Genomic DNA, 27,615 nt, shown 5'->3' on the forward strand with positions numbered 1-27,615 from the left:
CAATAACATTAATAATTATTTATACTCTAAAATAGCTGTTGCTTGAAGATATACTACTAGAATATTCTATTCTGTATGTCAATGTTTTTTTTTTTAGCTTGAAATAAAATTATCAAGACTTTAAAAAAAATATAAGATACTAAAAAACAATAAATAATAAAATAATAATGAAACATATTTGTTTATCAAAAAAATATTTAAATATTTATCTTTTAATATTTACAAATCGTTCATAATATGTACTTTATCATAAAAAATGAAAAATGTTTTCAGTTAATATCAAAATTATTTCATTATATAATAAGATTTTCATTTAAAAAAGCAATATCCATATAAACAATAATGATACAATAAAATTAAAAGAATATATTTATTATATATATATCTACATACATTATATAGCGAAAAATGTATATTAATCTTGTAAACAAATGAATATATGAATTAAGCTATTTTAATGCACAATATATCAACTATTGACGTATTGAGATAGGTTATGGAAATAACCTTAAAATATAAAATATAACAAATATAAAATAAAGAAAGAGAAATATAAGACACAATTTTCATCTATAATACATTATATGTATATCTATATAAAAATAATGAAAACAAATTTTTTTTGAACTATATACTAAATGAATTAAAAATTAGTTTTGGTATTACTAATATATGAATTTATGAAAGTTAACTCACTTTTACTCTCTTCGAAAAAATTTATATATCATAATGTCAAATTGACAGTTCGTGATATTGACGAAATTGACATATATCATAATGTCAAGTTGACACATAAATGAAATAATTTACTATAAATATTGAATGTATGTATATGAGATTAATTTTTTTTTTTAAATTTTAAATTTCAAGTAATTGACAAAAAATTGTTTGATTGAACAAAAAAATTTAAAAACGAAGTTTAATATTATAAATTGTTGATATATCTAAAGCGTCGTCAATTGAAACAGTTTTTTTTCGAACGTTCATATTATGAAAAGACATACATGTGACAAGTACATAATTTAGTTAAGAAATTTTTAATAATCTTTGAATCTTTATTAAAACAAATTTATACAAATATATAAAATGAATAATTTGTTATTTTTGACCACATCATTATACATTTGGAATATATTTTCATTAGTTTTACGAATATAATATCGTGACTGTAGGTTATAAATATCGAAGATTTATTGGTTTGTCGTTCGATCAAATATTTATTCCATTATGTTGTCTCGAAAAAATAAGGATTTAAGAACAATTAAAGAAGGAGTTGTTGGTAAATATGTTAAAAAAGAAACTCCACCTGAAATGCCAAGTAAGATATCATTACGTATTATTGTGTCATATTTAGAATTTAATTTATAGAAAACAAATTTTTTTATTGATAATATTTTTTATATAATAGTTTTTATATTCTTTTTTTTATTATTTATTATTTTTTATTATTGTTTTACTTGTTTTATTATTATTATATTATATCAAATAATAAAATATAGTTTATTTTTTTATAATTATTATTTACTTTTAGTTATTAATGTATGGACAACTGAACCAAATAGAAGAACAAGGAATCGTAATAATCATTCAACTATTCCTACATCTATGGTAAATAACAATTGTGTGTATAATTTTTGTATATAAATAACAAATAATTTTTATGTAGTCTATTCCACAACAACCCAGTATGGTACAAAAGTTTGGAAATACTAAGACAACAATGAGTGCAGTAGGTTTAGGAAGTCATGAAGGAAAATATACTCCCAATAGTTCTGTACCAGATTTAGCACAAAGGTAATTTATCTTTTAAAATATATTAATAATAATTTAAAATTAAAATAAAATTTACAATATATTCATTTAGATTTGCCAGTCTTTCTGTCAATACTAGTACAAGAGATGGAATTTCATCTCGTACTGCAACTCCAATGTATCATTCTGGACTTTCACCTGCTATATCTCATACATATGTTAATCAATATGCTGGATCTGAATATCATTTAGATCGAGTTCAAACACCGCAAATACCTTATAAACCTTTTGATATTGATTCAGGTTATGATGAATATAATCATTCTGCATATCGTCAAAATACAGGGTAGAAAAGTATTATACTTAAGATTTATAAAATTATCAAAAGTATGCATATTTTGTTTATGTTTGTATTTTTAAGATATAGTCGTTGCCATTCAGAAAGATCAAGTTCTAGGAACGAACAACAAGAAGAACTTCCTTTACCTCCTGGATGGTCTGTAGACTTCACTCTTAGAGGTAGAAAATATTATATAGATCACAATACAAAAACTACTCATTGGTCTCATCCTCTTGAAAAAGAAGGCTTACCTACAGGCTGGGAAAGAATAGAATCACCAGAATATGGTGTTTATTATGTTAAGTAGGTTTTATAGCAATTTAAAATTAAAAGTATATATTATAACTTCTATAAAAAAATTATATTATTTATAGTCATATTACACGGCAAGCACAATATGAGCATCCATGTTATCCTCATGAAGTACAAGCAGTACGTGTTGTATCACCACCGCGCCATACACATTTTCACTCCCACAGTGTTTTAGTTCCAGCTAATCCATACCTTAATGAAGAAATACCTCATTGGTTATATGTATACAGTAGAGCATCAGTAGCATTAGATCGTAAATTACGGTGGGAACTTTTTCGTTTACCAGAACTTGATTGTTTTAATGCTATGCTTACTAGATTATATAAACAAGAATTAGAAGAAGTTGTCATGCGATATGAAGAATATAGGTTTGTTAACTTATATTTTTTTTGTTCTGGTATATAATATATTATAAATTTTTTAACTATGTGATTTTTATTTATATGATTTTTTAGGTCAGCTTTGTTATGTGAAATGGAACAAAGATTAAAGGAATTAAATCCAGAAACTTCTGGGGCAATTGCCTTAAGACAATCTCTACCTTAAATAATCTCTACCTAAAATAAAGTTTATATATTATAAATAATTTCTACAAATAAAAAGAAGTTATTAAACTATATTTATAGATCTTACTGTTAGTAAACTGAATTTAATAAAAACATTTTTGTGATAAAAATCTATTTTATTATAACTTAAAACTAAATTAATTTTGAATTTTCATATTGGTATATTTTTTTATCAGAATTTATACTAAATCCATTAATTTTTATATATTCTATTTTTCTAATTTTTCTCTAATTTTGCTCTACAAAAATTTAAAATTCAAATTATTTTACATAAAATTATTGAATAATATTTAAATTATTTTACTTAAAATAATATATTTTGTCTTAGAGTTGTAGATAAGGATTCTTTCATTGATAGATAAAACATATATGTAGCAGCAGTCCATGCAATAAATGCATAAATTCCAGCTAAATATTGATGAATTTTTGGATAATTTTGTTTTTTTGATTGTAAGATATCATTATAATAATAATTTCAACATATTATAATAATCATAATTATATATAAAAGAGATATATATTATACTCGAAAATGATCTTAATTTTTAAAAATGAAAATTTGTTTTTGACAAAACATCATTCTAATCATATATTATAATTTTTCTCTATCATATCATTTAAAATTATGTAAACATGCATATATAAGATATAATTTATGATATAATGTATATACAATATATAATGTTTACAAAAATTAAATATTTTCTTAAAACAAAATTAAGTAAATTAAATTTACATTTCTTACCTAATATTAATATGTTTATATTATATGACGTAAATAAATATAGAAATTTATATATATACATAACAATCATTATTTTTTTTTTTATTATAAAGAAAAAATTTTATATCTTTTTCATTTTTTGATTTGTAAGTGATAACAAGCATTTCTATTATTACAATTGAATATATAGAGATGAAAGCAAATAATAAGAGAAGAACAAAAAAATAGAATAAAAATCAGTGCCATCTTCAGAGTATCGTATAAATGAAATTAATATAAGATAAGAAAAATAAATTAATCGGAGATTAGAAATATAATAAAAATTAACCATCAGTGTCACTTCTTGAATTTTAAAATAGAATAAAAAAAAATAAGTATCGAAAATAAATAATCTTTTAAAAATATTTTTCTAAAAATAATGAACAAATAACACCATCTTTTGGAAAAGTTCAAACTTAAAATTCAAACATATTTATTATTCGATAGATGGCGTTAAAGGTTAATTCTTGCAATATCCCTATCCTTCTTTTATTATTTATTCTTCTTACCTTATGTTTATCCATTTGTAATATTCTAGAGATGGCGCTGATTTTATAATTTTTAACCTATTTGTTTTTTCTATTTTATTTTATTCCTCTTCTATATTTATCTACTATATAAATTATAACAATATTAATGATAAATATTATGGACTAAAATATAAAGACTTTTGAATAAAGAAAAAAAAGGAGATAATAATTTATATATTTTTGTACGTAATACATATATTTTATATATACAAAATGTATTTTTCTGTATTTTATATATATTGTATATATATTTTATATGTGTTAATTTTATATAAATATTTTCGTTTTTTTATATATTTTTGTAATTTTATATGAAGTACATATATATATTTTTATATTTTTCTATATATTTTAATAATAGCAGTTTAAAAAAATATACATTATTATATTACGAATATATTGTGTGATATTAAAAAGTGAACATAAAATTTAATATTAATTAAAATTAATTAGTATTAATTATAAATTCATTAAAAATTAAAAATAATGTAATTAGAAATGTTTTATTGAAAGAATACTTTGTAAATATACTTTATAAAAATGCAAAATAACAATACGAAAATAAAATAGAATATAGTTATCATAATTATGATTGCAAATTAATATACATATTTTAATTTTTTAAAAATTCTGTTTAGATTTTAATAAAGAAATATTTAATATTATTTATTTTTTTTTAAATTTAATTTTAATATTATAAAATATTTTTATACATATTTATTTTATGTTTTCGCAATTATTTCACAATATAATATTAAGAAAGATTTATTATTTATTACATAAAAAAATATATATAATATAAACATATATAATTATATATATTTTAAAATAAGTATAAAATATAATTAAAAATTAACTGATGTGTTTTCACATTAACCTTCATATATCGGAATTATAATTTGATATTAATGTATATACGCACATGTGTACAGGTTTTACATTTTATATTCTTATTAATATACATATGATAGATTATTCTTATTCTTGATGAAAACAAGATTGTAATTTTGAATAATTAGATACAATTAGATAATTTATTTTTATTTATATAAAGAAAAATATGAATATAAATATTTCGTCGTAAATTGAATTGAAAATTATAAATTAGATTCTTGTACAGATTAAGATAGAATAATTTATAAAATCATGAAATACATAAAGTTGTAAAATTTTATGCATACATCAATCTTCAAGGTTTTTCCTGTTATACAGCACTGTTTCCTATCGGAAAGTGGATTGTGATTGGTTGTGTGAACCCTAGACTGGAATGAGACAGTGGAATGGGATGTCTGGCAATCGAATAAAAGGGGAGGGAGGAGTGATTTCGCGCGTTGAACGGATACCGAATAATTTCGAAGAGATTCGCGAGCCACAGCGTCGTCTCGAATAATCGGACAAAGATCATTAAGCAGGCGAATCCGTCCATCAAAGCCTGACGAGATGTCCGTTATGGGAAAGGTAAGCAAATTAACATTTTAATACATTGAATCCGACATTATTACAGTCTTACTCATATTATCAATCCTTTATTTGCAACGAGATCATTTCTTTAAACGTTCGATTAAAAAATCCTGTTGTTTTTAAATGCATTTTTTTATTAATCATTAGTTAATTTCATTTGTAGTTCCTTATCTTTATTATTTTATTCTTTTCTTAAATCTGATTATATTTCACCGGTCTTAGATAAATAAAACTAATGTATGTATACCTTCCGTCAACGTGCCATTTGAAGCCAGTAAACATCGCAAAATGTGTTGCAGTATTTATCTCGTTTCTTTTTCTGAATTTTTAGCCAATACTCTACTCCTATTGGCGGAGTTCTTGTTCGTGGAGAGTGCGAATTGGTGAGTGAAAAATATTCGCTAAATTTTGGAAATAATAAATAAAAAGATCAGAATTTATCAAAATTTCACAATATTTTATTTTTAAAAATAAAATAAGTTTCTTATTAGAAATAAAATTAAAGTTTTTTCGTTTTTTTTAAACATGTATATTTGATGTTTATATAAAATTATATATATTTTTTTTAACAGCATTGAATTTAAAAGAAATTCCATATGATATAAAACCAGTTAGCTTGATAAAAGGTGGTGGAGAACAACATTCTAATGAATTTCGTGAGATTAATCCAATGGAGCAGGTACCTGCACTTCATATTGACAATCACACATTAATAGAATCTGTAAGTATATAAATATTCATATTCATATTTCTTTATGTTATTTAGTGATATCAAGGATTATATTAAAGATGAAAATTTTCTCATTGCAGTTAAATATCTTACAATACTTAGAAGAAACCAGACCACATCGACCTTTAATGCCTGCAGATCCAGTAAAAAGAGCACGTGTCAGAGAAATTTGTGAAGTTATTGCTAGTGGTATTCAACCATTACAAAATTTAGTTGTGTTGATTTATGTTGGAGAAGAACGTAAAAAGGAATGGGCACAACATTGGATTACTAGAGGTTTAACAGGTATGTAAATTGAATATAATGAAAATAAAAATAATTTCAGCAATATATTGATATAAATATAATTAATATTATTACTTTTCAGCTGTAGAAAAATTATTGTCATCAAGTGCAGGAAAATATTGTGTGGGTGATGAAATCACATTAGCAGATTGTTGCTTAATACCGCAGATATTTAATGCAAGAAGGTTTCTTGTAGATTTACGACCTTTTCCAACAATTTTAAGGGTAGACCGTCATTTAGAAAATCATCCAGCTTTTACTGCTGCTCATCCAAATAATCAGCCTGATTGCCCTCCAGAGGCAACCAAGTAGCAAGCAAGGCAGACCACTCTCTTCCTCTTTTAATTTATTGGAAGCAGGAAGAGAAGTGGTCTAATATGGTGTAGTTCTATAGTGGCAAAAGGTGATGCAACTTTACTTTCAAAAAAGTTACTAATATATAATTATAACAAAACAAGATGATAATATGTATATTAATTCTTTTTTTATAATTATACATTGTATATTAATGTATTGAAATTATTATTCATTTTGTAGAAACATTTGTCATATATTTTATATAAATATTTATTTTTTTTTTTCTTTTTTATACTATACACATATTTTTGTATTACACCTTTTATCACTTATGAACTACGTTTAAGTATTGAAATGGTAAACAGTGTAAAATAGAATATTGAATTCTATAATAACTTTTAGTTGTTTATCAAAATCAAATTGCATGATATGCTATCTATTTCAGGTAAAAAACACTGTTCCATTTCTGTACTTATTCAGAGGATAAAAATGTTGGCCTTTTTAATTTTGTTATATTTTTTCATTAATTTTTATATATAAAAAATCAAAATTAACAAAATTCTTCTTCGTACGATACTTACAATATTATTTTGTAAAATGTACTGACCTATTATAAATAGGTTCTGTTGTCTGAAATCAAAAGTTTACTTTTTATACACTTTTAATGATATAATTTTTCAATTATTTTTAGCTTGCTTAGATTAAGGAAAAGTGTTGCTATTAAATAATATTAAATATAACTTGAAATTCTTTACCGAGTATAAAGTAGCAGATTTAACATCGCAAACACACATACTCACACATTGAATAAATAGAAGAGGAAACGTGTAATAAGGGAATGCAATCTGCTCAAACTCCGTAATAATATCGAGAAATAAAAAGTACAAATCAAATTTCTTTTTCTAAAGCTTTATCTTTAAATATCTTTTTGAATATGTTTCGTTTTTTTTTTTTTTTGTAAAGTATATCATAAGTAAATAATTTGAAAATTTTAATGAAATTAAATTTTATATATTTTTTTAGCGTTGAAAAATAGAATGATAGTACTTGATTTTATAATACATGTTCATAAGGTATATAAAATTATAATCATTTTTTAAACATTCCATTGAAGAAAATTGTATTTGAAGAATTTGATGCGATTTTTATTTGAATGATAAAAAGTGATAATTAATAAAATTATTTAAAATATTTTTGTTTTAATATTAAGCACAACTAAAACTTTACAATATATTTTTTGCAAAGAGTAATCTTTATATAGAGATACATTTTTTATTGTATCATCTATATAACTTCTATATATTTTGTAATTTTATACATGGAGAATACTTTTATTATATAACAAAAATGTCAAGACAAAACAGAATCGTGTAGTAAACTTGTCAATAATGTCGGCATTGTTCCTTATTGCCGGGTTCCTTTTTATCATTACTTTCTACGAAAGTAAAAATTATTCTTGATTTAAAATATTGAATACCGTACTATATAAAAATGAAGGAGATGTTTGTTTGCATGCTTCTTCATGCAACCATTTAATTGTATGCAGAAATCGTTTATATTTTATATTCTAATGTAAAGCGAAAATAAGAACTGAAACATATTTTAAATTTAACTGTATACATTATACAAATGACAAGTGATATGATTAGATAATAATATATATATAATTTTTATACATAATATAAATTCAAGTATTTCATACAGAAAACCGGATTGTTAGATTTTCGAGATGGCTGATCATTTCAACAAGTATTGCAAGTTTTACAGAGTTATAGACGTTATAGAAAAATGCATAAGGAAAGAATGCAAACAAGCGTTACTCTTCAAGCGTAATCGCACAAAAAATATATTTATTTCTTCATCGATTTTTTTCGTTATTAAAGTGTATCGTGAAACATTTGATCAATATATGATGTAAGATCGTGATGAATATTAATGAAGTGTCGTGATCATAATGAAGAATAGTCTAAATTTTTTTTTGTAATCTTCATGATATTTGTTATTCTTATAATAATTACATATTAAAGAAAAGAAGAAAGAGAAATGGATAATTTTTGTGGAAAATTATGTTTCAAGTGAAAGAAATCATTGATCTATCTTTAATATAGGATAATATATAAGAAAAATTCGAGGAATTATTGTACAAATATCTATGCATCTAATAATAATTTCATTTTTGATGCGATAACAATTAATTCTCCATTTCTCTAGAGAATAGTTTTTTTTTTCTTTTATGTATAAAACTAAAAATTCTACTTTTAGCATACACAACTTTTTCATTATTAGCTTGTTTGTGAATATATGAGAGTCAGAAGCAGGAAAGTACTTAATAATAATAGTAATAATAATAAATATTTGTTTTACAAACAAATTAATAAAAAAAAAAAACGCAACATAGAATCATTGTATAGTGGGATGAACTAAAGGCAATAATGTTTAGAAGTTCATTTTACCGATGGTCCTAAGTAGAATTTAGTTAGATAGAGCTACGTACACATTTATAAAAGGATGCGTGAGAAACTTTATAGAAGAAGCAAATGCGAGTATGTGTGTATAATAATAACGAATGCAAACGATACTTCATGAAAATTTAAACAAAAAACGAATCACCGGCATGATATGCATATAGATATTTTGTAAGTGAAAATGAATTATGTACGTTTATTGCTTATGAAGAATAATAAATTCTGTGTCATAGTGTATGTATATTAATTTGTAGATGCGAAACTAAGAAACGCTGTCAACAGACTATAAATACACTTGTGAATGTGCATTTATTATTCGAATAAAAAATATGTTTTGACTGTATCAATTGATAATTGATTTATTAAGAAAGATATAATAGAATATCATAAGATAAGAAAAAACAAAAATAAAAGATGGATGAGTACAAAAAAAATAAAGGAAAGAAAATAGAATATACAACTTACCTGGTGAAGAAGTTTTATATATTCAAATTTTGTTCCATTGCAAGATGCTCCAATCAATAGACGAAAATTTAAAACTGAAAGAAATTTAGCTAAATAAACTAGAAATGAAAAAAAAGGAAAATCGTTGATCTCTGCTTTACAAAAGTTTCATCGATTCATCTTTGTTCTCTCTTCTTTTTTTTTTTTTTTCAAATAACAAGCGTTCTCATATTTCCTCTATCTAAACTGGATTAGTTTTCTTTCATTTTTAATATCTTTATTACAAATCAATCGTGTAAAAAAATACATTCCCTTATCTATACTGACTAGTAAGAACAGCATCTTTTTCTGTTTTGTACGCTGACGAAATGCACCGAGAACCATAATTCCAGTTCTTCTGGTACTGTATACTCAGAATGATATGCTATTCCGAACGTAAGGATACGTTTAAAACAAGAACAACAGCAACAGTAAAGTTCGCGATAGAATCGACAGATAGTTAAAACGAGTATAATAGAATGACGGTGATATTAATTTGATTTTAATAATATCTCTGCGCTCTTTTGTCATTCGATATATATATATATATATATGTATATGTATATATATTTTTTTGAAAATATCTATGGAATTATACTCGCACGATCCTTCCTTCGGTTTAACTCGTCTTTGCAGAAAACACGAGATAAACCAAAGAATTGAGATTAACACGTTACTTAACATCGCAATACAAACGCATCTGTTTTCCTGTTTTTCCTGTTTCCGTTCGTGTACGTAGATACATTATAAAAAAACTTATAGACTAGTCGAACAGCTTACCTAGAGATCGCGTAAATTGTACATCATTGTATTTACAGGTACGCATGCTACCACTTAATAAAGGACGTTTCATCTCTCGTGAACTTTCTATCAAAATTTGGAAGGCTTCATCGTAAGTCAAACAGAATTGGACCGTGGTCAAATGCGAATAGAATATATGAATATATATATATATATGTTGATAGATCGCAAATGATTGAACCTTCCTAATTTCGACAAAATTACAATTGCACAGGAGTTCATTGGATGCCATTGTCAGAAATTAACGGAGATTAAAGAGAGAAAGAGAAAAAGAGAAGATAACTTTAATATAATAAAAAGTTTCCGTGATACTCGGATAATCACGTCTTGGGTGAATGAAAGAGAAAGAGAAAGAAAAGAAAAAAAAAAAGAGTAGAAAAGAATGCGTATGACGATCATACAGCGACATTGAATGGACAAATGGATGGATCGATGGAGTAGATGGATGGAACATGTGGCCAGGTCATGAAATGAAGAACAACAAAATGCATTTAATGAGCGATTGTTTATTATGCTCTTATGGTCACTTGTCATACAGGTAACGATGCTTTTTCATGAGTGAAAATAGTTAATATATTATGTTTTTTTTTAATATTTATAATTATTTAACATTGAATGGAATAACTCTGATGATGAAAGAATAACAATTTATGGATGCAAATAAATGTGGTTAGAGTGTAAAGTAATTATTTTAGAGTAAATTCAAATGCTGTGAACTAATTATATGTATATATATATACATATATATTATATATGTATATATATATATAGTATAATATATACTTCATCAGTAACAATCATAGTGATGCCCAAGAGGTCACGGTTTCGGGTATACTCTAAGTAAACTTTAAATAACAAGAAAAAATTATTAAATAAAAAATTGTAATTATTTTCACGTTGATCGATTAAAAAAACTAAGAGTGTTTTTTTCTCACGTTTAGGCTTACAAGCCGTGATGCATATTCGCTTGTCGTTGCGTTTATCGATCCGCACATCTCGGATTCACTTTGATTTTCCGATTGTTGATTCGTTATTTAAATTTTGCCTAGAATAATAATAATAAACATAAATATACGTTTTTATTTCTATTCTTTTTATGTTTTTTTTTTTAAATTAAATATAAGAAAGAAATATTTATTGAATGTATTCTCGTCGTATCGACAAGAAAAATATATTAAAACTCACTTTCCTATCGATACGAGTCGAGAAAAACTCTCGACTCGATCAAATTTTTTTCTAATTTCATTTCATTTTCAATATTGATAATAACTTATCCGTGTAAAAAAAAAAAAAATCGAAATAGGTTCAAAATAGTCGCTTCTTTCCATATATATCGAAAAATCGAAGCATATTTTTTTTTCCTTTTTTTTTTTTTTTTGGCTTTTACAAATCCGAGGTGACAATTGAAGAAAAAATTCTTTCGCGAAAATACAATTGAATGTAGAATTATATAGAAGAAACGTAACGCAGCTTTTTGTGCTCGATACAATATGACATTCGTTTGTTTGAAGGAAGTCTTAAGCAGGGACAAAAATGTGTTTTGTTGTTAAACTTATTTTCCTGTTGCATTTTTCATCAAGTAATCGGATGCAGCGGAGCTGCAACACGCGACATTTCCCTATTAATTTTTGTTTTTGTTTACTTTCTTTTTTTAAAATTTTTTTTTTGGAAAAGATTGTGACAAAACAATTCACGAACAATCGATGCGCATCGACACACGTATTCAAATACGTGCATATTCCTTTTCTAATATATCGCTCAGATGATTCTCAATAATTCTCAACTCCGTAGTTTTTCTTTTTCTTATTCGTTCTTATTCGCTTAGAAGTGTGTATAAATATATATATGTGTGTGTATGTGTATGTATGTATGTACATATATATATATATACATATATACACACGCACACACACACACATATATATAAATTTTCACTTTAAGAGAACACGCTATATTCTTCATAATAATGATAATAATTATAATAATTATAATAATGATAATAACCTTCTCGATAATTATATCTAAAATTCCTTGCGAAGCTGAATCGCAATATCCTTTTTAGTGGCGAAACTCCAGAAAATATATATATATTCTGAATATATATATGTATATATATATATGTATAGATATATATATATATATATATATATATATATATATATATTCAGATTATACAGATATATATTAAAAATACAATTTCGCTCGCTATTTTTTTTTTGTTTACCGTTTCCTCTTTTTAATATATATTCTGACGAAATGAACAAACAAGAAAAAAAAAAACAAAACTAATGATCGACCGTGTAATGCGTGCGTCAATTAATGAAATTAGAATATTCGTATATCATATTCATAAATCGAATTGAAAAATTTTTCCGATTATAATTAATGAATTAATCGCATGAATTCCCCAATTTTCTATATTTTTCTCTATTTCTTTTTTTTTTATCTGTCTCTCTTCTTTCTATTCTTTTTTTTTTGCCGTATGATAATTGCATGATTCATAAAGCGCACGATGCACACGGTCGTCATGTTCTTACTATTATATTTTATAGCCAAAGGAATGTAAGGTACAATACTTGTGATCGTGTTCCATCAATGACGAACGAATCTCTCTATGGTACCTTTTTCGCAGCCAGCTGCTCTTGAAATTCGAAATATTTTGTGGAAGATAATGCTATTTTATTTCATCTAATGTAACCGGTATCGTAATTCGGATACGATCCTTAAAAAGGTAAAGCACAACGCGCGGCACTGCGTTTCGCGTAAAACCCTCTATTAATATTTTCATTATTATTATTATTTTTTTTTTTTTTTTTTTTTTTGTTAAATCTTTCTTCATTTTGCGTGTATAGGCATGCAACATTTCGCGTTATACAAGTGTACAATGTCCCTCTGTATGTATCAATGTATGCATATGCATATGCGTATGAGTATGTGTTTGTGTGTGTGTGTGTAAAATGACGACAAGTTGTTTAATGAACATGAATGTGCACACATGCACCATCGCGGTGCACTATCTTTTTTTTTTCTTCGCGACTTAGCGATTATTAATCTACTTATATTCAACAAGGTACTTAATAGTTTTTTTTTTTCTTTCCTTCCTCTTCCTCATCATCATCATTATAATCCCCGAGCTGCTATGTGCTACTTCTATCTCAACAATAACGATCTCATCCAAGTTCTTCGTCATTATTCTTCATTATTTTTTTTTTTTTTAATCGTTTTCTTTTTTACATATGCTTACCCAAAATAATATACCATGTATTAACAGTCTAACTCTAAGTCTCACTTCCAATAAAATAACATTACATACATTTTTGTACAACCCTCTTAATTATATTTTTAACGAATGATCTAGTCGTTTAAATATGCCTCTCTCTCTTTTTTATTACAGTCGACCCACAATTCGTTTTTTCCCCTTTTTTTCTACTTTTTTTCTTTTTGTTTTTTTTTTTTTTGTTTTGTTTTGTTTTGTTTCGTTCGATAATAAGTTTATCTTTCGGATAAATTCTTTCTCGATTATATTCGCTCTGAATCTAAATATTCTTCGAATTAATTCTTTTTTTTTTTTTTTCTCTCAGATATTCAGTCATTAACCGCGATTTCTTTTTTTAACAGATTTATATATACCGGTATGCATTGCTATTTTGAATACACTAACGAGGCTGCTGGTTTCTCTCTGTTCAATTTTTATATACGCGGAGAAAAAGCTTCCCTTTTCTTATTTTCTTGTCTTTTTTATATATTTTGCTTTATAAGTGGGGTATTCTTTTTTTTTTTTTTTTTTGATTGTACAATGATATATCAGAAAATTGCGAATTTAGCGTTCTGGTTATTTATACAGAAGAAGACACAGTGCGGGCTGAACGATCGAAATTTGTATTGCGTATCAATGGCGCGAGATTTAATACTTTATCGGTAAATACTATATGCACTAAAATCGACTAAAGTCAGGATATTTCTTCTTTTTTTTTTTTTTATTTTGAACTCGTTCAATTATAATTCTCGTCTCGCTATATGTTCAATTATCGTCCATCTTTTATTTTTTAGATAAAAATAAAAGCCTCTTTTTTCGATTAATTCCACGCGTATCTCTATAATAGATAGATTTCTTTTTTTCTCTCTATATATATATTTCTTTTTTTTAATATATATATATATATATAAAATATTTACAGCCACGTGTTATTTTCTTTATTTTTTTTCATTTTATATTCTTTTCACTTTTATCTTGTATCTTATTCCTTTGTTTATTCTGTTCTGTTTAAGGGCATTGCAATGCAGGTATATCGTGAAATTTTTAATCAAATGGATTGAATAAAACAGAAGAGGAAGCATTAAACGGAAGTTAAAGAAGAAGAAAAAAAAAAAAGCAAAAATATCGCGGAATCGATTTTACGGATAATGTTCTAATACGACACGATTGTATACAAAACAGCGGCAACAATACAGCGGTTGAAAATTTCATAATATACAACAGTATTTGAAGTGGAAACATCTGGCGAAGAAGAAGTTAAATGTTGAAGAAGAATTTGTTTAATTATTAGTTATAGACAGAGCTTGTCTTTCTTTGTTCTCTACATATTATAATAATTAATTCTGCTCTATTGTCAATTAATGCAATGCAATCAATTATTATTATCATTTCTTTATCTTCTTTAGTTTTATCTTTTCTTTTTTTTTTTTTTTAATCATTTCTTTATGATATCTATTATCGTATCTCTTAATATATTAATACTTCTTAATAAATGGTATTTTACATCAATTTTTTATATTTCCTTTGACTATTGTTAATTTGTTCTATCGTTTAAATCTTTGATTATAGCGAACAATTGCAACAAGTGGCAGTTAAAAGAATCTTCCGAGAATAACATCTTTATTAAAGCATCCAAATGCAACGTTTCTTTAGAAACAATGGTTTAAAAATCGAAAAAAAAAAAAAAAAAAAAAAAAAAAAAAAAAAAAAAAAATTATTTATCATACTTTATCATCCTTTTTCTAGTTTCCTAATTTTTGAATTTTTCCTTGTGGCAATTTTTAAAAATTTTTTTCTACTTGCTTCAACACCAAATGTCCAAAATATGCGATATAAAATAAAAAATAGCTTTTTTCTGTCTTGTCAACAATAATTACAAATTTGGAAAATACATTGCTCTCGATTAAGAAACTGTTGCATTTTTTACAAAATTTTGTTTTCTAGAATATATGTATTATTCATAAAATAAGAAGTTCGAACTTAGAGTTTGCAATCAATACATATACATATATATTCATATATATATATGTATATATTAATATATACATATATATATATACATATATAGATATATAAATCTCTCTCTCGCTCTCTCTCTCTCTCGCTCGCTCACTCTTTCTTTCGTTCTCTCTCGCTCTCTCTCTCTCTCTCTCTCTCTCTCTCGTCATTGTGATAATCGATAGTTAAAATCTTTCAATAATTGTAAAACGATTCTTTGTACACTGCAGAAACTAAATAAGCATATACAGGTGTGTTTCATAATACTTTGTAACGATTTAATATATGTAATGGGAAATAAACGTATTCCGACTTTATTCAAAACAGCCTGCATAATCGCAGAATATACACATCTTTAACAACACGTTCTACCGTCAAAACGTCAACAAGTGTGGCTGATGGGATATCAATATGGCACTAAAGTGATTGGGTGGAGTATGTGAATGTCATGCGAAGAAAAATTTTTTCATTTTTTTTTTTTTCACTTTCTCTGTTATCAAATATGTATATATCGATCTTTCTTTTCTTTTTTTTTTCCATTTTGTTCAATATATATATATGCATATATATATATATATGTATTATATATATATTATATACATATATATATAATGAACGTAATTAATGATAAATCATCGTTACATTTTTTTTTTCCCTTTTTATTATCCCTTCCCCTTTATTTGCATTCTATACAGGTAAATGGAGTCTGTGCGAGTGGAGTGATGGATGATGGAACATGAATTACGATGTAGCCTAGCACACACAGCCAAGTAACGTGACACGCAAGCCACTCTATTGTGGCAACGTGTGTCAAATTCAATTATAGTTACTGTAACAATAGTTCATATTAGAATTGAGGCGAGTCAATGCAATTCCTACAGTTTCCCTGATTACTACACTACTACGTCTCCACGTGCGAGAGTATAATTATACTTTTTTTTTTTTTTTTTTTTTTTCTTTACCTATTTCTGTAAATATTTTTTTTATTTTTTTTTTATTTTTTCTTTATTATTATTATTATTATTTTTTTTTTTAAATCGATCGATTATTGATTTAAAACGTTGAACCTGTAATGACGACTTTTACAAGAGATTTAAGACACTATCTACACATCTATACTTAGTAATCGTGTACAACTATCCATGGCGCGCAATGACCATTCTTTTCGCGCCGTGTTTATACCCTTTTTTAGAAGAATGATCGAATGAAATATCTCGAACTGTACAAAACAAAGCGTCATATGAAATAAGATTCTTCTAAATATGTGGCGACTGCCGGCATTAAATTGTTTAACGATTCTTCTTCTTGTTAAACAACTCGTAGGTAACACAGACTGGCCAACCAATACTGTTTTGCCACTTTATATGGAGGTATTTTGCATATCTTTTCTTTCAGACAACAATCGTCCAACATGCGACAATAAAATTTAACACAATAATAACAAGTAAACTCTCTAAAGGTATCTGTCAACATTGAAACAATCAGAACAAACGTATATATACGATCGATCCTTTCTCTCGTTGGACGTTTCTTTTTTTTTTTTTTTTTTTTTTTGTAATGGAAATTTTTTGCATCAATCGTAATCAACGACTCAATGTTCCGAATAATTTAATTTTATCCTATTGCGTTATACATCCTCTAACCATTGAACACATACGAACCAGTACACATAGCCCCATAAACATTAATATTTATAAAATAGTAATATTGTATATAGATGCATATTAATCGCTAAAGGAAATATAGTACTTATATTAGATTGATTTATCTCTATTAGCTTTTAACACATTTATCGCTTAATTTTCTTACCGCTGATGCAAGGAGAGTTGTTTTTTTCTTTTTTTTTTTTTTCGAATGTTCCAAGTGATAACATTGGAAAATTGATATTATGACATTTGATTCTGATAGAAATGCACATTTCAACATCGACATCGTCATTTATCATTGCGAATAAAACGCATCCATCTTCCTTGCCTTGATGAATCTTTACATCACCGAGTTATTTTCCCTGCACAAATAAATTTTATATTTTACACACTATTAACATATTGTGGCAATTTTTTTACGTACTGGTAGCTGATGAATATTTATATATCTCCTTCTTTCATCCTACTTTTCTCTCTTTCTCTCTCACTCATAACTCCATCACAGCTAGCCTTATACATAATCTGTTCTACTAAGGAATGTGTTTACTGAGAAAAACTGTAACCTAATCTAATTATTTCTTGCTACCTACAAGTTGTTTATTTGTATTAGAGATTTATGAATAAAATTTATTTAAATTTATTCTCATTTTTCTTATTTTCATATATATATATATTCCTTTTTTTTTTTTTTTACTTTAATGTGCATATTACAAGTTTAACAGAATTTAGACTCTGAATCGAAAAAAGATAATTTGATTTTTTTGATTTTGATTACAGCAAATAAAATAAAAAAGTCTTGATTGTTATTCTCTGATCGATAACATTAGAAACGTTATAATTTTAAGAACATAAGATAAAAAATATTTGTCTTCTCGTAAAAAAAGAGAGAAAAATTTAAAAAAAGAGAGAAAAAAAAGAAAAGAAAGAAAAAAAAAAGAAAAAAATTAATAGGAGAAATATTTTATGAGGTAAAAATTTACTTCACTTCGCTATAATAAATTACTTGTAACAAGCACAAAATATATCAAAATTTTTGATAATTAAATCAAATGTAAATTCATTTTCAATTTCCCTATTTGTACGAGTTTAGTGCAATATTAGATTTAGGTATCTTAGTACAAATATATTTAATGAGCATCACAAATGACAAATGTACGAATCGATGTATTATAAATGAACGAGATATAAAATCCATTTTTTTTTTTTTTTTTTTTTTTGAAAATCCTCACTTATATGAGTCAATTGGAACACAACTGCCTACCGGCAGTCAGAAAATGTGAATTATAAAATAGAAATAGAGAGAAAGTGACGATAGGATAAAATCGATAAATCGCCAATGATAGATCTAATGTGATGATACGTATTAATTAACGAAGAAAAGTACTGCATATGCGGATGCAATAAAGAAATATTATGCTGCCATTAATATTAATAGCACGATCGCTATTAAAATAAAGTGATTTATAAATTAAATTAATGGTACACGTGACGTTCGTAACATGTTCTATTAAAGTTTCTTTGAATAGATCTATCTACAGCAATATAATAATAGTTTGCATCTTCATCATATCTGTGACTTCTTTTTCAATGTATTTGGGCAACACAGTGAAGTTTAATCAATAATAGTTCACATACAATTTATGAATAAACATAAAATTATGTTTTACGTACGCGGACGCAAATATTTTGTCAACAATGTTTATAATATCATTTCATTACTTATATTATATCTTTTATATATTATATTTATATATTTATATATATATATAGAATATATATATGTGTATATATATATACATATAAATATACACATATATGTCATTTATATTTTAGATAATATGAATTCTCTTTTATTAATAATCTAATTCAAACTTTTCATGTATATATATATGCATCTTTTTTATATACATATATATATTATATATATAATATAATATATAATATATATATTTACTCTTTTTCTCTCTGTGTGTAATATATTATTACTCATGTTATGCGATATTTATGAATATACAAGTTATTTTTAAAGAGCGGTGAGCCAGCGCCTCCAGCTATGAATTGTACTCATGTACACTTATATATTTCATTTGACGCTACAGCTAACGTTTTCAGATACTTTAACTAAACCCATTATTGATTACCGCCTATCCCTTATATCACCCTTTCCTAATACCTACCCCCCCAAAAAGAAAAACAATGATTTGAAACGTTTGTTATTAATAGATGCTGTATCCTCTTTTTTATCTAGCAATGAAATATAAGCTATTTATTCTGTTACTTATGATATTGATAATTATCAACATAAACGAAGTTTCTAGCTAAAATCCATTCCCTATCTAAAAATTTGATTCAACGTCAAAGTGCAGTTATTAAAAATCTGTCAAAGATTTGGTTGGCTTAAATAGAATTCCACATAAAGCAGTATCATACAGAACCCAAGGATGTATGACATATGCTGACCGTAATAAACTTTTATATAAATTTTTATATAAAAGTGAATATTATATATATGCAGAAATCGTAATTTACTTCATTTTCAGGATATTTATCTCGTTGCATAGAAAAGAAATGAAAACACTAAAGAAGAAAATAGAATATTTTTCTCAAACAATATTCCACAATTAAACTATTGAAAATGGTTGTATATAAATATAAATATCTCTATGTAACAAAAATAATTATATAATGTAAAGGAATGACAAAAAAAATTTTTCATGTCACAACTTTTAGTTTGAAGTGTCATGAAATATAAAATTGTATTCAACTGATATGCCTTGAAACTAAAAATAATTAGACAAAACTTTTAATGTGCAGCACATTGCAACCATACTGAAATATTACTCGAAAGGATCGCGTTTTGATCCAATGATAAATCGAGTAATTCTTATCCTAATATCTTAATAAAATGATTTCTCTGTTCCTAAGATATGAATAAAGAAGAATGAGACTCGATGTTTATATATTTCTGAGTACATTAATCTAAATACTACACGATGTAATAATTGGATGAAGATTTTGAGAAATAAAGACTTTGGGATTCAGAATAAAACTTGGCAATAAAGTATTATGTTTATCATTTAGCTGGACCAGCCAGCATTGTAAATATATAAATATATGTTTATATATAGAATAGCTCTCCCTTTGTATATTTATCTTCCAGCCAAGTTATTTCTGCTTTACAAATGTAAGATCTTTGGTTTTGCCAAGGTATTACTCTGTACTTAGAAGAAAATTCGCTCAATATTATGTTAACTATGAGCAAAAAACTCGCTCAAACAGCCTAATCATTTCGTAGTTCAAGGAACAGTTCAATACAATAATTGCAATATATTATTTTGTGAAAATGAATAGAATTTGACTTGCGCGATACATTAGGATATTAATATTTCAGATTAAAGTCATTCAATTTGTGAGTTCTGTATGATCTTCTAACTAAAAATATCTTTCGCATTAATAGTAAGATTATGCTCCTATATATATAAAAAAAAAAAAAAAAAATAGATTCATTTTTATGAAACGAAACAATTACCCATATAATATTGTTGTCTCGATTTTTCAAGAACAACTATGGCCAAATTGTGCCATTTCGTTTCTAATATAATTATAATTTTATCATGCTTCTTTCAATATCCTATTATACCATACAACTAGATATATTATGTGACTCTGATGTGGTACGTGTGTTATTTGTGATAAAGCCCCGTAACGTGGTGTATCACAGAACAATTGTAGTAGTTATCATATAACATATAATATTTATATATTATAATAATCTTAAAAGATAGATAAATGTTGACCATGATGAATGCATGAATAGTGATGTGATAATGCAAGCGCTATAGTGATGTAGCGACAGATGACAACGGGTGGTAGGTGATAGTGGACGAGAGTTTAAAGAAGGGAAGAGAGAGCTACCGTAAACATCATCTCAAGATGTGGAAAGATGAATAACGGAGCTCAATAATGGGGATGAACAAAAGTGCTGTACTTGAAATCAATGGATCATATTGGCGAGGGCATTCTGACGTGCTCGTTTTGCTTCCTCTTCACTGATCCTTTGCTCAATTAAATATTGAGCAGTGCCAATTGCATTAGGATAACCCGTGATAGTCACTATGCGGTTCCTGGTACCAGGAGCGAACATGCCCTTCTTAGAGATTTGTATGTTGGCGCCACTTAGGTGCTGAATCTCAATGAGGGCACGACCACCGGGTCCCAGAATAGCTCCCACTATAACCTCTGCAATTTCTATGTCTACTTTCTTGGTCTCCTTGTTGTTGGCGTCTACCTGTGTAGGACTCTTACTTACAAGTGATAACTGGTTAGTGCCAAGGCCAAATGAATTGTTGTTTAGATGAATAGCACTGGCAGCTGTGTTGTTTTGTCTGAATGGATCAAAGGGCTCGTATCTGTCAAGTGTATTACGTGGTGTAGGAGACGTAGATCCAAGAGTAGGAACTGTTCCAATTGGCCCAAATACACCACCATTATTATTCGAACCATTTGCAGTTGTAGTGCTGTCCATAGGATTTCCAAGATAACTCATATTAGAAGGCATTCCAATTCCCATTCCAAGAAGATTATATTTAGCAAGTGTAGCAATAGCAGATAAAATTTCACTAGCAGCAGGTTCGGAAAAACCTGCCGTTCGTAAATTTAATTTTATATGTTCCAATAATTGCGTTGTCACTGGTGCTGTACCCGCTGTAATAGCAGCTCCTAAATTCAAGTTCAAACTTAATCCAGCACCATTCAAGAGACTCACTGTGAATACAAGTGATAATTTATTAACATCGCATTTTTAATTTACAATTGTTAGATTTTTTTTATATTATTTATTATCTCACCTGTATTAATGCCAGCTGTAGAGGTGTATGTAGGAGTACTTGTAGGTGCTTGAGCATAAGGACTACCTGTAGGATTATAATTAGCTACAGGACCACTAACATCTGCATAACTAACATTTGGACATGTACCACTATGTGGATCATCTGCCACTTTTGCTAATATCATCATTAATGCATTACGATTATTTTCTTTTTCTCCAATTACTGTTATACATCTTTCTTGTAAAGATACATCTTTTGCTTTCTGACTTATTTGAACATATGAGCCACACTCTTCTTTTATTTGTTTAATATAATTTCCTGCTTTACCTATTATCATTCCTGCAGTGCTATTAGGCACTAAAATTTTTACCTAAAATATTATATTAATTATAATATCTAAATAAAGAAATTCTATTCTTTCTGATTACAATCAATATACAATATAATGCGATATATACAATATATATAATATATATACATAAAAAAACATTTCTTATTATAGATTTCTAATAAATATAATATATTTAATTTATCATTATTGATAACAAAAATAAGATGTTACTTAATAATAAAAAATTTTACTAACATAATATATTATAATGTATAATGTATTATAAATCACATACTATTATAATATTAGTATAGAAATGTTAATTTAATATAAATTTAAATATTAATTTAATATAATATACATAAAATATATAAGAAATTTTATACCTGTTTATCCCTTTCTGCAGTAGTTTTTCCTGATTCAAAATCTACTGTTGTTTTCAACGTAAGGTCTGGTTTTTCACGAATTTTATCCATAATAAAGTCCATAACTGCCATTATAGCTTCTAAACTGCCCGTAATTAAACATACTCTCTCTGTTGTTCCTTTAGATCATATAAAATAATTATGTATAAATAAATTATATATCTTTATATGTATCTTTTAATAATAGATATAGCATAAGTAAATGTTTTCAACATACCTGGATAAAAATCATGGGATTTAGACATTTTGACCCTAGCTCCTGTATCTTTTTGTAATTGGGCAATTGTATCTCCTCCTTTTCCAATGATTGCTCCAGCAGCCACTCCAGGGACCAATACTTTGAGATGATATGTTCCATCTCCCCCTGTAAAATATAAAATTATATAATTATTGTATTAATTGCATGAAAGATAATATTAATACACAAATTATGGATTAATATAGATAGACAGAATACACAAGATCATTAAAAAATTAATTTTTTTAAGTTATATAAACAATTCAACAAAAAAATTTATTAGTATAAGCAAATAAAGAAAAACATTAAATTAATTTCAATAAAATGCACACACATTTAGAAACACCAAATTTTTTAATGACGATCATAATCCTTATAAAATAGATCATTATTATTGAATTTAAATTATTATTAAAGCTCACATATAACTTTACAATGTTCTTTTATCAAATAACACGTTATTCCGATATTCATGATAAAACTTGTGATTTCTGATTGGTTTCTAAAACGATGAAACGCGAAATCATGCGTACTCACGGACACGCGAGCGCAGAAAGACCGATACCAATGAACACGCAGTACGAGCCTCGAAAAAGTGTCGCGTAATCGGTGAACGAAGAATAAGGAAGTATAATGTAGAATGACAAAGTTTCGATGCGTTGAAGGCAAACAGCTGTTTGACAGATGGAAGCCCTGTGCGCTCACTCGCTTCGCATCGACCTTGACCCGCAACCTCGGCAGCGGAACGGTGTGCCTGACAACTCACCGATACGCCACATCCTAGTAACTGCCACTCAACGGGTAGCAGCGTGTTCCTTAGTATGCCACTTTTGCGACAACAGCGGCACTGCACTACGAGAATGCAGCAGAAAAGTACACAATATGCGTACAAATGGAACGAGGTATAGGCCACTTCTTGCTGCGAAGCTAGTGGTTGAAATGATGAAACGGGCGCGACAGAGACGAAGTTGCAGAGTCACGGATCATAATCGACAGCCACCGCAGCAACGATTCTCCATTAACGACGTTCACAGGCACAGTCGCCCACGTAGAAACAATGACGATGACGACCACGATGACAGCAGCAATAACGACGAAGACAAGCAGGAAAATAAGGACAATGTTGATGATTACGATGATGAAGAAGGATAGAAGGGTGGGGGGTGACAACGAAGACGAAAACGATGGTGACAATGCTGACGTTGACAATAATAAAATGAACGTCAACGAAAAAACACTGTTATAGATAACACGTATGAAGTCGCGTTTATGACATTAAAGAGAAGATAGTGAATAAATTAAGAAAATAAAGAGATGAGAGACGGAAAAGAGAAGGAGACGTGGCACGAGAGGATGCGCGAACCGCTGTGCGGTGCACCGTGTTCACGTTCTTGCCTTCGTATACACGTTCGAAGTGGGAAACGAAAGAGAACGGTCGAGCGAGCGATCGCTGTGTCAACAGCAGCGACAAGATTGTCAAAGACGTGTGAGAGAGTAAAGAACGCTAAGCAAGAAAAAGAGAGCAAAAAGAAAGAAAAAGAGAGGTGAAGGAGGAGAGAGAAAATCATTGTGAGTGTACATTATCGTTCGTATATGTATAGGAACATTGGTAAAGGTATGTAAGGAAACTTATGCGACAATCAAGAAAATTGATTGACAACACGCAATTAAAATACCTGATCCGTAATGAGATCTCTTCGTCGCGCCATTTTCCGCGTCACAATCCAGCGGCCGCTTCCTGGAGTCTGCAATCTCCGGGGAGGGACACGTCTCCATTCCTGAGTCGGCAGCCATCTTGTCTTTTCAGTCGGGCACGCCAAGAGAAACGAGGAGAGAGAGATAGAGTAAGACAGAGATGTACTTTGATACAGAGACGATAGTCGCGACCGGTGGCAAGTGTCGTTGAAAGCAAGCGAAGGGAGACGCACCACACACGGACCGGACGAACGAATGAACGTACGCACGACCACGATAGGTTTAAGCGGAAGGGAGATGACGGACATATAGACACACGTATAGACGAACGAACAAACGACGAAAGCCCTCGCGGGGTACCGCGTCTCACTGGCGACTGCTCGCGGCTGCCTTGCCAACCAGCTGGTTGATACTCGATGGTGTGCCTCGGCCCTCACGTTCCTCTCTCGCCCTCGCTATCTCTGTCACTCTTCTATCAATTCTGATCATTAGTATATCTCTCTTCTTCTCACCAGCCCTCGCGGGCTCCGTTGTGCAGGAACGTACTATTCAACCTAAACTAGGGGCGACTTACTTTGGGCCCTTACATTCATGCATCTTTTAATCTTTCAATGAAATATTAGAATTCGAAGGAGATTCATTACTCATTCATTCATTCATGTTTCACTTATCCTTTTTATTGATCTGTATTTTGGATAATTGTCTCTTCCAATTGACAATAATAATATTTAGCGTTATATTATATAATTTATTGCATTTCTTTCCCATTTTTATAAATTCTTCTAATTTAATTCAAACATTTCATAATAAATAATTTTCGTATTAAACAGTTTTTAATATATATCGTAACTAATTTATTGTAAATCAAAGTTAACTAAATGAATTGTTATCGATTGATTTTACTGCTAAGCATCATACAGTTACAGTTGCAACTTACTGTGGCATGTTGCATTTATCGTACGTATCTTCAAGTGATACGAGCACTTTGTAAAAGATATTAATTTAAATTTCATATTTTATAACATTGAACTAAATATTATTACTAATAAGAAAAAAACATTTATTATATTATAGAAATATTTTTCTTGTCAAGGACATTAATCTTGTTGTCGTTGGTGCGCACTGCAGTATGACATCATAGTTCATGAGCAAGTGAATAAGATGCATTTGATTTCCTAACGATGATTTTAAAAGTACGATCGCTTATCAAATATGATATTAAGATCATTTTTTATCAATAAGTATAAATAAATTCATATGATTTAAAATCATTATAGAATCATATGATGGTTTATATTAACATATCGTCAATATTCAATATTCAAATATAGATCAAATTATAATAAAATATCATTGATATATTGCAAAATCTTCCAAAATTTTCTCTTTGTCAAATTAGTTATTAACACTACTGAAATGAAATTATGAAAATAATATTAACAAAGTTGAAAAGGATATTATTTTTTTATATCATTTTAACCATTTTTCTTTGAAAGTGAAATCATAGAATATATCACATTCACGCGTACACAATGTAAGTACATATATGTATATATTCTTTACGAATATTTTTATCCATGCATAAGTTAAAGTCATAAAGAAAGAGATATTTTTAAGAGTCTTATCTGGGGAAAGAACGTAGATAGTGTGCGCTATTGGTTTGTAATGAATCACGTGTTTAAAAATGTGATTCTTTTTGTTTTAAATTCAATACAAAATATGATTCAATTTTATGGTTTAAAAAATATTCAAAATGTTAATTAAAAAATATTATTATTTTTCTTATTTCAGAATATTTTATCCATTTAAATTAATAATATTACGTTATCAATAAATACGATCAAAGTATTCTATTATAAGGCAAAAGATTTTTTGCAACGAACAGAAACAATACAGTCATGGTTGAAACTCGTGGGCATTGTTTTCTAATACCAATTGCGCGCTCATGTTGCTGATACATTGCAAATCGGATTTATAACAATTCACTTCAAAAATTTATTTAAAAGAAAAATATATATATTTTTCTTTTAACTAATAATTCATTATCAAGAAAAATAAAGTTCAAAGATGCAATGATCAAATAATATTTAATTAGGTATAAAAAAATTTATTTTACATTACAAATAACCGTATGAATCTATTGGCAAACGATGCTATATGTTATACACAGAAGCTTTCTGTCACAGTCGTGTGTCGCAATGCTGTTACTAGTGAATGCAGCTCATCGTTGAGACGACAAGAGCGACAATTCGCGAATCGTGTTGTTCTTCTTTCTAAAACGTTGTTTTTAAACGATTTAGTGATTTTTGAGTAATATTATATATATTTCACTTAATAATTCTAATAACTAGATTTAAACACGTGTGGATATGGCATTTCAGAATCTTTATCTCACTTCTACAAACAAATTAA

General features: G+C 27.4%; 3 protein-coding genes and 1 long non-coding RNA gene across 10 annotated transcripts; 2 read left to right on the top strand and 2 right to left on the bottom strand.

The window, feature by feature from the left end:
- The first annotated feature begins 1,127 nt into the window (after nt 1–1,127).
- LOC552413 (scaffold protein salvador) lies at nt 1,128–3,023 on the top strand. The gene is made up of 7 exons (XM_016912444.2): nt 1,128–1,318; nt 1,532–1,608; nt 1,667–1,794; nt 1,865–2,098; nt 2,174–2,395; nt 2,467–2,772; nt 2,860–3,023. Exons 1-7 carry the CDS (start codon nt 1,228–1,230, stop codon nt 2,948–2,950), a joined length of 1,149 nt encoding a protein of 382 aa, XP_016767933.1. The 5' UTR covers nt 1,128–1,227; the 3' UTR covers nt 2,951–3,023.
- LOC102654054 lies at nt 2,145–3,781 on the bottom strand. 2 transcript variants are annotated; one of them, XR_003304703.1, is made up of 3 exons: nt 3,716–3,781; nt 2,476–2,596; nt 2,145–2,350 (listed from the first exon to the last, which is right to left on the bottom strand). It is a non-coding gene; the product is annotated as an uncharacterized LOC102654054 (long non-coding RNA). The 2 variants fall into 2 exon arrangements; XR_410062.3 differs by lacking the exon at nt 2,145–2,350 and having other exon boundaries at nt 2,428–2,596.
- A 1,746-nt stretch (nt 3,782–5,527) lies between these two features.
- On the top strand, nt 5,528–7,929 carry LOC411088 (probable maleylacetoacetate isomerase 2). The gene is made up of 5 exons (XM_016912216.2): nt 5,528–5,721; nt 6,056–6,107; nt 6,297–6,445; nt 6,535–6,739; nt 6,822–7,929. The coding sequence occupies exons 1-5, from the start codon at nt 5,704–5,706 to the stop codon at nt 7,049–7,051; spliced, it is 654 nt and encodes a 217-aa protein (XP_016767705.1). The 5' UTR covers nt 5,528–5,703; the 3' UTR covers nt 7,052–7,929.
- A 1,336-nt stretch (nt 7,930–9,265) lies between these two features.
- LOC410165 (RNA-binding protein Nova-1) lies at nt 9,266–25,824 on the bottom strand. Of its 6 annotated transcripts, none has more exons than XM_006564768.2 (6): nt 25,185–25,816; nt 23,488–23,634; nt 23,232–23,389; nt 22,533–22,884; nt 21,995–22,449; nt 9,266–11,830 (listed from the first exon to the last, which is right to left on the bottom strand). In XM_006564768.2, exons 1-6 carry the CDS (start codon nt 25,300–25,302, stop codon nt 11,816–11,818), a joined length of 1,245 nt encoding a protein of 414 aa, XP_006564831.1. In that variant the 5' UTR covers nt 25,303–25,816; the 3' UTR covers nt 9,266–11,815. The 6 variants fall into 6 exon arrangements, 5 of the variants coding, with proteins under 5 accessions (XP_006564831.1, XP_006564832.1, XP_006564833.1 ...); XR_003304681.1 differs by having other exon boundaries at nt 9,415–11,830; nt 17,849–22,449; nt 25,185–25,824; XM_006564769.3 differs by lacking the exon at nt 9,266–11,830 and adding an exon at nt 17,567–21,924.
- Nucleotides 25,825–27,615: the final 1,791 nt, after the last annotated feature.

This window comes from Apis mellifera, linkage group LG5 (assembly GCF_003254395.2).
Source record: "Apis mellifera strain DH4 linkage group LG5, Amel_HAv3.1, whole genome shotgun sequence".
Taxonomy (NCBI): Eukaryota; Metazoa; Arthropoda; class Insecta; order Hymenoptera; family Apidae; genus Apis; species Apis mellifera.